This window comes from Peromyscus eremicus, chromosome 12 (assembly GCF_949786415.1).
Source record: "Peromyscus eremicus chromosome 12, PerEre_H2_v1, whole genome shotgun sequence".
Classification (NCBI taxonomy): Eukaryota; Metazoa; Chordata; class Mammalia; order Rodentia; family Cricetidae; genus Peromyscus; species Peromyscus eremicus.
The window spans coordinates 2,362,007-2,374,651 of NC_081428.1; the positions used below are offsets into that span (position 1 = coordinate 2,362,007).

Below are 12,645 nucleotides of genomic sequence, written 5' to 3' on the forward strand. Positions count from 1 at the left end.
AGCACCCATGTCAGACACCTCATAACTGCCTACACTTCTGTCTCCGAGGGATTTGATGCCCTTCTTTCCACTGGGCATGGTGTTGAGTGTCGGTGCTCCCCACCCAACCCCTTAAAAAAATGTGAAAAACAAGAAATAGAAGCATTTGGATGAGCAAGATGGCTGAGTGGATAAAGGTGCTCCCTCTGTATTGTAGTGTGACAGCTAGAGGCCAGTCCCGGGAGAGAGTGACTCCTGGAAATGGTCCTCTGACCCCCACTTGGGACACCCTTCCCCCAACACACACATATACAGTAGTAATGAAAATTTAAAAGTCTTCAAAACTTCTCACAAACTATAGACCGACGGCTGTGGAGCCTGCACGGGACCAGACTAGGCCCTCTGCATACAAGAGACAGTTATGTAGTTTGGGCTGTTTGAGGGGCCCCTGGCAATGGGATCAGGATCTGTCCCTGGTGAGTGAGCTGGCTTTTTGGAGCCCATTACCTGTGGTCGGACTCCTTGCTTATCCTTGGGAGCAAGGCCTTGGTCCTACCTCAACTGAATGTACCAGGCTCTGCTGACACCCCATGGGAGGCCTTAGCCTTTGGGAAGAGGAGATGGGGGATAGTAGGGGGAGGAATGAGGGGGATCTGTGGTTGGTATGTAAACTGAATAAAAATTTCTTAAATAAAAAAATTCTCTGTACATTTTGCTCACTTTTCTGTAAAATTAATAAATTTTATTAAAACAAAAAAAATCTTTCAAAACTCATTGTTTGTTTTCCTTTGTAATCTAGTGGTTTTGTTTTGCAGTCCATGTGTATAGAGGAAGCTGATTGATCTCATTTTTACACTGTTCCATTATCCTTTTATTTATTTTAAAAAGTTATTTTTTGAGACAGGCTCTCAGTGTGGCCCTGGCTGGCCTGGAATACTGTCAACCAGGAACTCACAGAAGGGTCAGATAGATGGATGCTGTGTGATTGAGAAAATGCTGTATGTACAAAGCATAGATGGAATGGCTAGTATCCACTGAAGTCAAGTCAGATTGCACGGTTGTTGTACGATACATTTAAATCCTTATAGTCTAGAACCACTACTGCAAGTGGAAATTTTAATATTTAGTAACTGTGTGTGTGGGTGAGGGTGTCATGCTAGGCCACAGACCCATTCTATCCTTGGACTGATTTGTAGAGGAGCCCTCTGCAAAAGCCCTTTACAAAGATCTGCTTTTTCCTATTGAATTATTGTAAGACAGTAGGATTGATTAGTGACTATGTAGTTCTTTTAAATAATACATTTTTAATGCTTTCAAGTATTTTCAGACCTAACATTTAACTTTTTCTTTTAAAATTTATTTATTTTGTCATTTAAGCATGCATGTGTTGGTGAGAGCATACCACGAGGCTTATGTGAAGGTCAGAACTTTTGGAAGGCTGTGCTCTTCCTTCTGTCCTAAGGGTCCCTGGAGATTGAACTCAAGCAGGCAGTTAGGCATGGTAGCAAGTGCCTTTATCCATTAACCCACTTCACTGGCCCCAGACCCTGTTGCTCATGTGACTTTTAAAGACTTAGAACACACATTTATGTTGTTATATTTTGTTGTGACAACTGTGATCTTAAGACTAATCATAGCTGGTATAATTTTACTGCAAATTTTTTGAATATTTCATACATTTCTCAAGAGTATTTTAGTTTCATACAGTAAAGAACTAGTTGCTCCCTTTCCTTACATGTTGGTTGAGCACAGGGCCTTAGGACCCACTGTGATATACCCACAACTCTGAGGATTTTGAATTTTCTTAAATTTGGTGCTTGATCTCTGTTCTTTGTATTATGGTATTTCATTAAAAGATACACATAATGTCAGCAAATGCATACCTCAGACTCGATCATTTCTCTTATAGGTGACAGATTTCGATCTATTATTGATGATGCTTGGTGGTTTGGAACTGTATTGAGTCAAGAGCCATATCAGCCACAGTATCCTGACAGCCATTTCCAGTGTTATGTTGTTAGGTTTGTATACAGAGAGAAATTGTTTACTGTTTCAGATCACCATGTGACGAACATGATTTAAGTCCAGTGACCTCTATAATGTCTCAGAGACCTGAAACACACCTGTTGTTTGCTCCTGTCTAATATTCCTGAGTCACAGCTCAGCATTGATACTGTGTCATTAGTATTTAGAAAAACCTTCACCTTTCCCACTAGCTGGCTCTGGGGTAATAAAATCTGACAGTCAGTCAGGCTGTCTATGTGTTCTCCCCTCATTCTGAGGACAGGTTGCATAGCAGTTCTGATGTTTGCAAAAACCTTACAATTTCATTTTGTTTTTTTAAATTAATTACTTATTTTTATGTATGTGGGTATTATACACATGCCTGGTACCCCCTTGGAGGCCAGAAGAGGGCATCAGATTCTTTGAAACTGGAGTGGCCGATAGTGGTGAGCTGCCCTGTGGGAGCTGGGAATTGAACAATTGTCCTTGAAGAGTAGCCAGTGCCTCTAACCACTGAGCAATCCTGTTAGCCCCTTGCATAAGCTTTTGCACTTTCTTTTTGTTTTTTGTTTTCTTACTTTTTTGTGTTTTGAGAGAGGGTCTGTCTATGTTGTCCTAGCTATCCTGGAACTTGGTATTAGATCAGACTGGTCTTTGAACTTGAGATCTGCCTGCCTCTGCCTCCTAAGTGCTGGGATTAAATGTGTATGCCACCACTACCTTGCCTTTCTCAATTTTTTAATGTTAATGTTGGAAATGTAGTTCCTGCAGTGAGGCTAATTTTCATAATTCTTTTGTAATTGATGTCTTGCTTTCTGTACAGTTTGTTTTTGGGAAAAGTTAACTAGTGCTTCTTGTTCTTCGTTAAACAGGTGGGACAATACTGAAACTGAAAAACTTAGCCCATGGGACATGGAGCCAATTCCTGACAATGGTATATATTTATCATAAGTTATGGAAATATTTGTCTTCCCAGGTTTCTCTCTTGCTTATGTACATAGTAGGGCATGTTTGTGTTTGTTCATAAATGTCCTGAAGTTACCACAGTCTCAGAGCTTTGCTAGAACAAAGTAGTTTGATACCTGTTCGTCCTGTCGGAGGTCTTGGAGTCCGTATTTATTGTAGGTGTCTTAGCAGCTCAGCTGTCACATGGCCCACTTTTGTCCTGCTCACCCACAAAAGGAGCAGATGCACTGCCTGCCCCTGGCTGCTGTCTCTGTGGTAGTTGAAATGCCGTCCCTTCTCCAGCACTGGCGGTTTTGCCGCTGCTTGTGCGAGGAGGACCTGGCGTTACCTGGCACTCTGGTCAGGTTTGCTGATGTTTCCTGTCCCTACGTTTGGCCATCTTCAAGGCTGTATTGAAGTGTTCCTTCCCTGCTCTGCTTCAGGAGCAGTGCAGAATAGCTGCTGTTGACATTTTTTTCACTACTTTATCATTAATAATTGCATAGCTTAAAAAAGGTACCTGTCTTTCCAAAACCTCACCGTTTTTAATAATGTGAAATCGCCAGTAACTGGCTTCCTTTTGCTATTCTTTTGAGTTTAGTAACTTACAGTAGTGTCTACTGGTCAGAAGAGACATTGTGCTGTATGTAAAATTGGCAAGAAGTAAGCCGTGTCTTCTCCAGCTGATCAGTCTCCTGATCAGCTCGGTCCCTCTTACCCGGGTGGCTCTAGTGTTAACCTTTACAAAGGAGAAGCTTAAGGCTAAAGACTTACCTAACTTGTCTAAAGTTGTACATGCTAGAGTTTAGAATTGGATTTTAAATCTGTGGCCAGCCTTTCTCCCCTCCCCGGCCCTCTCCTTCCTCTGGAATAGAACCCTAAGTATAGTACCCTAAAAAACATGATGTATGCCCTGTCTGTCCTAGAACCTACTATGTATACCAGGCTGGTCTTGAACTCTGAGGTTCCTCCCGCTTCTGTCTCCTGAGGGCTGGGATTAAAGGCATATATATCATACCACATCTGGCTGGATGGTACTACTTAGTCTGTGTTTTCAAACTCATACTAATGAGAATAAATATTTTGGATTCTCACATTCTGTCTTGTCCCACCCCACCTTCATTGATGTGCTTCTCTCACATAAAGGAATCAGCCCTTTATGCTGCAGGGATTATTTTATCCATTTTTGTCGTGTGTGTGTGTGTGTGTGTGTGTGTGTGTGTGTGTGTGTGTGTGTTATGTAGCCCAGGCTGGGCTAGAAGTTGCTCTGTATTTGTGATGGCCTCTGGCTTCTGACCTCTTGCTTCCCCTCATGAATGCTGGCATTACAGGTGCACATCATCACACCTGGCATTATGAGGTGCTGGGAATAAAACCCAGAGCTTCCTGTACACTAAGCGGGCTCTACCAATTGAGCTGTGCATGTGGGACCCCCCCCCCCCCCAAAAAAAAAAAAAAGTCATGTTTTGAGCTTTTAAAAATCACTTTTTGGACTTTCAATTGTCTGTTGCAATTTGCTTTCAGAAACATCTGGGTCAAGATTACCTTGTTAGGTTTTTTCTTTTTTTTAAATTTTTAATTATTTTATTTTATTTTATTTTTTTATTTCCTGGACAGCCCTGGCTGTGCTGGAACTCGCTCTGTAGATCAGACTGGCCTTGAACTCAGAGATCCGCCTGCTCTCACCTCCTGAGCACTAGGATTAAAGGTGCACACCACCACCGCCTGGTTCAGTTTTTGGTTTTGTTTCTTTAAAGATTTATTTATTATGTATACAGTGATCTGCCTGTATGTATGCCCACATGGCTGAAAAGGGCAGCAGGTCTCACTATTGATGGTTGTGAGCCACCATGTGGTTGCTGGGAATTGAACCCAGAACCTCTGGAAGAACAGCCAGTGCTCTTAACTGCTGAGCCATCTCTCTAGCCCCAGGTTTTTGTTGTTGTTGTTTTTATTGTTTTTAAAAGTGGTACCTGGAACTTTATATTTTGAAAGAATAGACTGAAGCCAGGAAGATGATCTCTGTTCAGACTTTATCAAGATCATAATTTGTTCTTACATCACAATTCCAACAATTTTGTAGTCTAGTGAATAACTTAGAATGTTGAAAAATTGAAATCTTTTTGTGCCTGTAGAGATAGATAGGATCTTTTTCAGTTGAACTTGTATATACATTACATGTTAGAGGTTTATCCCCCCCCCTTTCCTCCTTTAATTTTTTTCTAAAATGGAATTCATAGTTGATCCACCAGAAGAGTTGGGAGCAAGTATCTCCGTCACTTCAGATGAGCTAGAGAAATTGCTCTACAAGCCACAAGATGGTGAATGGGGCCAGAAATCAAGAGATGAGGAGTGTGAACGTATCATCAGTGGCATAGATCAACTTTTAAACCTCGGTGAGTTTCATTTTTAAGTTTCCCATAAAGAACTTCAAATGTATAATTTAGGTTCTGTTCTTAGCACTTAGTTCCTCTTGGTTTGTCATGTTAAATGGAGCATTCTCTTAGGAATGATTTTCTAGTTAAATATCACCTGTAGGTAACGAGCTTACTGTTTCAAAGCTTACAATTTGGTCTTCTCTTACAGATATAGCTGCAGCTTTTGCAGGCCCGGTGGATCTGTGTACATATCCAAAGTACTGCACAGTGGTGGCTTATCCAACTGATCTTTACACAATTCGAATGAGACTTGTCAATCGATTTTACAGGTTGGTCGAGCACCCCTTTCAGAATACCATGAAGAGCTTAGGCCATAGTAACCAGCATAAGTGAGAGGTGCAGGTTGCTGATGGTTGCTACATGAGTTTTGGGTGCAGGAGAACGTAATTTCTTCAAAAGGTACTGATAGGCATGGTGGAAAGGAAAGGCTGTGTGTGTGTGTGTGTGTGTGTGTGTGTGTGTGTGTGTGTGTGTGTCGTGGGGGAGGGGAGGGGAGAATGATTTAAGTGGTTTACTTAAATTAGTTTCTGCAATTCATTGTCCATTATAATTGTAATGTCTGGCTGAGTTGAGTTGAGAGCATTAGAAGGTGATTTATTACAACCTTTCACTAGTGTTGACTTGAGGATATGTCTCATTCATTTAATAAGCTAACTCTACTGGTTTTGATTATTTTCATTTTTTTAAGTGCTAAGTTACTTTTCTTTTCAAGGCGATTGTCTGCACTGATTTGGGAAGTCCGATATATAGAGCATAATGCAAGAACATTTAATGAACCTGAAAGTGTAATTGCAAGGTCAGCTAAAAAAATAACCGACCAGCTTCTGAAATTTATTAAGTAAGTGATCTCATGTGTGGTAGAAAAGTGACTTTTCAACACACTGTGCTTTAATAGTCTCATAGCTTCCCGTTTTTATTACCTGAATTCTTCCATCTGATGTTTTACTTAAGGCAGCATTTCTTTGCAAACTTGTGATTATAATTTCAGTAAAGGAACGTGACCAATTCAGTTTTAGTTTTTAATACTTCGTAAGTGTATGGGTATCTTGCCTGCTTGTATGTATGTACACTTACTTGCGTGCCTGGTGCCCATGGAGGCCAGAAGAGGGTGTTGGATCTCCATGCACTAGAGTTACAGATGATAGTTGCCTCCATGTGGATGCTGGGAATATAATCCAGATCCTGGGGAAGAGTAGCCAGTGCTCTTAACTATGAGCCATCTCTCCACCCCCAACTTTTATATATTTAAAAATTTGAAGTAAGTAAAACAGTCATGTATGTGAGTGTTTCATCTGCATGTATATATGTGTATCATGTGTATACCTGGTGTCTGAGATCAACAGAGAGACAACATTGGATTCCTTGGAACTGGAGTTAGAGATGGTTGTGAGCCCCTAAGTGGGTGCTGGGAGAGCAGGATACTCTTGACTGAGGAGCCATCTCTCCAGCAAATTTGAAGTAGTTTATGTTCCTCTATGCCTGTTATTGAGTTACTTGAGTACTTAACTGTGGTGCACTTGAAAAGTGTCAGGATACAAAGTTTGTTTTAGTAGTTTGTATACCAGTGTCCTTGTGTTTCAGGATCAAATCTAGACTCATTGCTGCATTTCAGTGTTTGTTTACTTTGTTGTCTTAATCTCTTAAGTTTTTCTTGACTCTTATCATTTTTTTGAATGCTGGTCAGTTAATTTTGTAGCCTGCTTGTTTAAGGTTTCCAGGCATCTTCTAATGACAGGATTGAATTTTAGTCCATTTTGAATTGTACTCTGTGAAAGTAGACATGTATAAAATACTCTGTACATTTCCTTTCCTTGCAAATTTCTTGGAATTCCATGAAAGCTGATGTGGGAATTGAGACCTAAGTTCCTCCCTCACAGGCTTTAGTGTGTGGACAGATAACCCAACTTCAGTCTTTTCATGAGAGACTGAATTCCCTTCCCATGTGTCTGTCTATAGAAATTCATTGAAAGACTCATTTAGTCTAAGGCCCTACCACTCTGAACATGCCTGGTCTCGTCTGAAAGACTGGTTTGAAGAAACAGTAGTGCCATAGTTACCATCTAGCTAAAATGGAGGGATGTGGGTTCCTGTCAGCATTCCTAGATCATTTCTCTCCTACGTCCTTAGGATTTAGATGTTGTTAGCCCTCCTCCAGAATCATTTTCTCTGCCTCCGGAAGCAGCATGCCTATTTTGGTCATTTTTTTCTGGAGCATCCTGTTAGCAGCTTTTCCTTTGTTTATTCACTGACACTTAGATATTTGGTTTGGTTTGTTTCTTCTCTGTCTTAAATCTCCTCTTTTCTGGGTATTTGCTGTATCAGTATTAGTGTGATAATGTTAGCAAAAGTCATGTTTGTGTTCAGCCTGGAGAGGCCACTTAAGAGTATCATTATTTCTGTATTATCAACTTGATTTTGAACACACTTAAAAGTTGTCCTTATTCTAAATTAGAATGTTAAGTCCATTTTCTTTCACAGAGGACTGGTTGCAATCTCATGTCATTTGTAAGGTTGGGTGTGCCTAGGCTGGGGAGCTGTTTGCATTTTAGTGTGAAATGAGTGCTTGTCAGGAGTAACTATTCTTCATATGATTAATTGTGAAAATTTTAACTTTTAGGAATCAAGAGTGTACAAATATATCAGAACTATCTAACACATCAGAAAATGATGATCAGAATGCCGATGATTTGGTATGAAGTTTTAACTTTATAATGACATTAATTTCAAATGCTAATTTCAAAGCGAGAGTAGAAAATGTAGGTCATCTAATACCGTTTTTTGTGGTATATTCCAATTAGCTATGAAAATAGGGTACTTGATGAGAACTTTCATGGTTAAGTGATGTCTCTGGTACACCTTTTGCTCAGATGATATCTGGTGAAAACTCCATAGTAAGGTGCTCTGGTTTATCCTAGGACGATAGTGATCTCCCTAAAACGTCTTCTGGAAGGAGAAGGGTAAGTCGCTCTGCATGGCTACCGGATTTGTGTGTTCTGTGTTCAAAACCAAATATTCATCTGGATTACAGCTTTTGTCCTTTAAGTTATATGATGATACTGGATATTTATGAGGTGAGTTAGTTTGGTTTATAAGAGAAATGGAAAAAAAATCACTAAATTCTGGTTTTGTCAGCAATGTTTAGTTGAGCGTGGCTTTGGGAACTGAATTATTAGTTTAGATGGAGTAAGATGTGGACCTCCCACAAAGAAGGAAGTAGGGCATATGTGTTTGTGGGCCCTTTAGGGTATTGGCCTGACTTGTGTGTGGTTCATGTTTTGGGGGAGTTCAGCACCAAATCCAAGGATTTGCTGTAACTGTAAGGTTGAGCAGCAGTTGTAGCCATAGTGCGTGAATACAGCTTGGAGGATAAGGTGGTCTCTGGTTTCATTTTAATGTGGATTGAATACTTGACAAGAGTATTTGTCATGTAATTGTATAGCCCAGGTACAGATAGTTACTGTCTTGGAATAGAGAAGAAAAAATGGTGAGATATTTTAAGGGGAAAAGTAGGTCAGCTAGGATTTGGTAAGGAGGTTTGTTGAAAAGAGGAAGTTTTAAGGAGGAAGGGAGAAGATTGAGAACTCAGTGCTTCTGTAGTAAATAAATGAGCAGACTATTTGTAACAGAATGGGTGAAATACTATAACTCATGTCATTTAAAATTTTACCTACATGCTCCTTAAGTTTAACATTTACAAAAATCAAGTATCATCTGGGTGTGGTGGCATATACCTTTTAATCTCAGCACTCAGGTGGCAGAGGCAGGCGGATCTCTCTGAGTTTGAGGACATCCTGGTTTACATAATGACTTCCAGGCCATCCAGGACTACATAATAAGACCCTATCTCAAAAAAAAAAAAAAACAAAAACAAAACAAAAACAAAAAACCTGCCAAACAAATCGAGTGCTCACTCTTTTGTACAATGATTGTCCTAATCAATATTGAAGAGCTAGACATGCAATTGTCTTGTCTGATTTGTCATTTTCATGTTGCTTCATTTCCAGTTGAACTGCCAAGTGTTTCCTTATGTCCATTTCTTGGCTGTATCTGCTGTTGCAAATGACATACTTGATTCCACAAGTAAGATGTTGCCATGTGTATAGAGAAGTTTGATAGGCTACCAGTGAAATTAGGGTCACACACACACACACACACACACACACACACACACACACTCACTCACTCACTCACTCCCCCCTCCCTTCTTCCCCTCTCCCCCTTCTCCCTCCCTCTTTTTCTCCCTCTCTCCCTCCTCCTGTGCATTCTGTTTCAGTTAATTCAAACCAGACTATAGCTTTTATGTCTCTGACTAACCTGTCTTCTTTGTGGTCACATTGGTCTGTATAAGATACCTTGTCCCATGTGACAGCAGTCCTAGGCTCTGTGACATCTTTGGTTGAGGTGTAATAATTTCCACCTCATTTTCAAATGAGTGTAACAGCTGATATTCTGCAAATAGGGTACATAGAGAGAGAGATTTGGCAGAATCGCTTGTTAGGTATGGTATGCTGTGCACATTGGAATACTTTTCATATCTAATCTTACTGTAATTTTTCTCATTAATATTTTCTTAAAGTGTGCTTGATTGTCTTAAAATTTTCATTTTAGAAAACTGTGTTTAGAACATCATAAAACATGATTGGATTTTTGTAGCACTCAGCTTTTTCCAGCTAGATAACAAGTTGAAAACAGCCAAACTTCTATGCTGTACAGAAAGCAGAAGAGCCCGTTTATTTTATTTTTTTGTAGCCAATATCATATACCATAATGTGGATGTGCTCTCTTCTTATTTTCCACCCAGGCTGAAATAACCTACAAATATGTTTTCAGGTCCACAAATGGAACAAAAGGAGCAGCAGAGCCGCCAGCTGTGTTGAGAGTGATTGGAGGAGGCAGTGCAAGGCCCTGCTTATCCTGATCTTCCAGTGTGAGGACTCTGAGCCCTTCAGACAGCCTGTGGACTTGGTTGAGTACCCAGTAGGTTTCCTTGCATGGAATATTGGTCCCCCCTTCTTTGTGTGTGAAGAAGAGAATGGGGTTGCCGATGTAGATGAAACCCAAGAGAGTAAGATAACAGGCGTTATTCATGTTGACTTGTTTCATCTCTCTCCCACTAGGTTTGTAGTAGACACGGTAACTCACTTAGACATAGTGGCGCACTGTAGGGTGAAAAGGGGGTCTGTATATGGGCATCACTATGTGTAGGCACAATATGAAAAAAATTAATGTCCTAGAGCTGGAGAGATGGCTCATAGGTTAGAAGTTTTGGCTGCTCTTAACGGAAGTTTCTGGCACCCACATAGTAGTAGCTCACAACGATCTGTAACTCTAGTCCCAAGGGGTCCATTGCCCTCCACAGGCAGCAGACATGCATATGCTGCACATTCTTACATACAGGCATGCCCACTTATTTTAAACAGTAAAAATCAGGACAGGTGGACAGTGATCAGGACCAAGAACCAAACACTGCCTTCTACAGTTTGGGATTACTGAGGACCATAAAGCAGAAAAGTAAAATGCCTTGTCTCAGAACCAATACGAATTGACATTTGATGATATGTGTGGGATTGGAGAGATGGTTAAGAGTGCTCACACAGGACTGGAATTTGGTTTTCCACACCATGTCAGGCAGTTCATAACTAACCTGTCACTCCATAGGGGTTTGAAACTCTGTTTTGGCCTCTTTGAGCACTACACTCACATGCTAACACATAAATTAAGATAAAGTAAGGTAGGCAGTGGTGGTGCACACATTTAACCACACTTGGAAGGCAGAAACAAGCGGTTTCTGTGAGTTCAAAGCCAGCCTGGTCTACAGAGAGAGTTCCAGGACAGCCAGGACACAGAGAAGCCATGTCTTAAAAAAACCAACATCCCCCAACCCCTGGAGAAAAAAGAGAGAGAGAGAAAGAAAAAGTAAAATCTTCAATATTTGATACTTTCTACCCTACCTTTCTTTCCTACCTTTCTGGATCTACTTTTAAATACTAATCCTTGGATCTTTTTCCCCCTCCTTCCCTTCTGTTACTTTGAATATTATAGAGATCTAAGTCCAGGTGTTTACTTTAAAAAAATTTGTGTGTTTGGGTATTTTATGTGTGTTCTGTTTGCGTACGTATTAGTGTACCCTGTTCACACTGCCCAGGGAAACGAGGTATTGAATCCCCTGGGGCTGCACTTTGTGTGTGTGTGTGTGTGTGTGTGTGTGTGCGTGCGTGTGCGTGTGTGTGTGCGCGCGCGCTGGAAACTCGGGTCCTCGGAAAGAGCAGCCCGTGCACTTAATGCTGAGCCATCTCCCAGCTCCTTATGTGTTTACATTTTGAAGGCATTAAGTTCATCTGTGAATTGTCATTTTTAAAACAGGATTACCGAGATATTATAGACACGCCAATGGATTTTGGAACAGTAAGGGAAACTCTAGAAGCTGGGAATTATGATAGCCCTGTGGAATTTTGCAAAGACATCCGGTTGATATTTAGCAATGCAAAGGCATATACACCCAACAAAAGATCAAAGGTAATTTTTTTCCATGCTTTATTTTAACAAAGTGTGCATGATGTGTGTATTTTTCTACTTGCTAGTAGCAGTCAGAATATGTATGATAACTGGATAAACACAAGACCTCTGTGTTGGACAAAGCTGCTGCCGAAGCCCACATAAGAACAATTTTTAATCTTAAAAGTACTCTCATGAGTATGACGTTATGTGTGAGTATAGTGGTGAAGTTTATAAATTAGACATGGTAAGAGATTACTTGCATCTACCGGTAAGTAGCACAGTTATAGTAATATAATAAAAGTTACATGAATATTGTTTTAATTGTCAAGAGCTGGCTAATGTATACAGTATGGATACTGTGGACATAAAGATCATTCATGTCCCAAATGAATTGTTGCAGAATGGCATGAGATTATATCATGCTATTCCAAATGGAGTGAGTTTCAGAATTGTAAGGATAGCTTATTTGTGGAAGTGTCCATTAATATAATTGGATCATGGGTGAGTGAGACCCAGGGTGCTTCTCTGTAATGCTGAATAGTAATGCTGAAGATTTAGTCTTTCTTCATCAGGTATTATGCTTGCTTTGGTTGTTGTTAAATGCCCTTTTTATATTTAACCTGTTGTCATTGTTAGCCTCTTGTTATTTTCAGTTCAGATATGTTGCTTAGTTTCCAGTGAGAAAACATGAAACCATGGTGAATGCTCAAGATAATCAAATTCCAGACTCAAAGTGGCTCAGAGAGTCTGGTTAACTTGTGATGACTGTTGTTACTATTCA

The 12,645-nt window shown here is 40.2% G+C and overlaps 1 protein-coding gene across 2 annotated transcripts in view; it reads left to right on the plus strand.

Moving 5' to 3' along the window:
- Brwd1 (bromodomain and WD repeat domain containing 1) overlaps positions 1–12,645 on the plus strand; it is a 94,137-nt gene that overhangs the window by 60,669 nt on the left and 20,823 nt on the right. For both annotated transcript variants that reach the window (XM_059277429.1, XM_059277430.1), the window contains exons 28-36: positions 1,889–2,000; positions 2,856–2,917; positions 5,169–5,324; positions 5,515–5,635; positions 6,079–6,204; positions 7,984–8,056; positions 8,282–8,323; positions 10,197–10,343; positions 11,730–11,882. In XM_059277429.1, the coding sequence (XP_059133412.1) occupies positions 1,889–2,000; positions 2,856–2,917; positions 5,169–5,324; positions 5,515–5,635; positions 6,079–6,204; positions 7,984–8,056; positions 8,282–8,323; positions 10,197–10,343; positions 11,730–11,882 (992 nt within the window). The remainder of the gene's footprint in view (positions 1–1,888; positions 2,001–2,855; positions 2,918–5,168; positions 5,325–5,514; positions 5,636–6,078; positions 6,205–7,983; positions 8,057–8,281; positions 8,324–10,196; positions 10,344–11,729; positions 11,883–12,645) is intronic.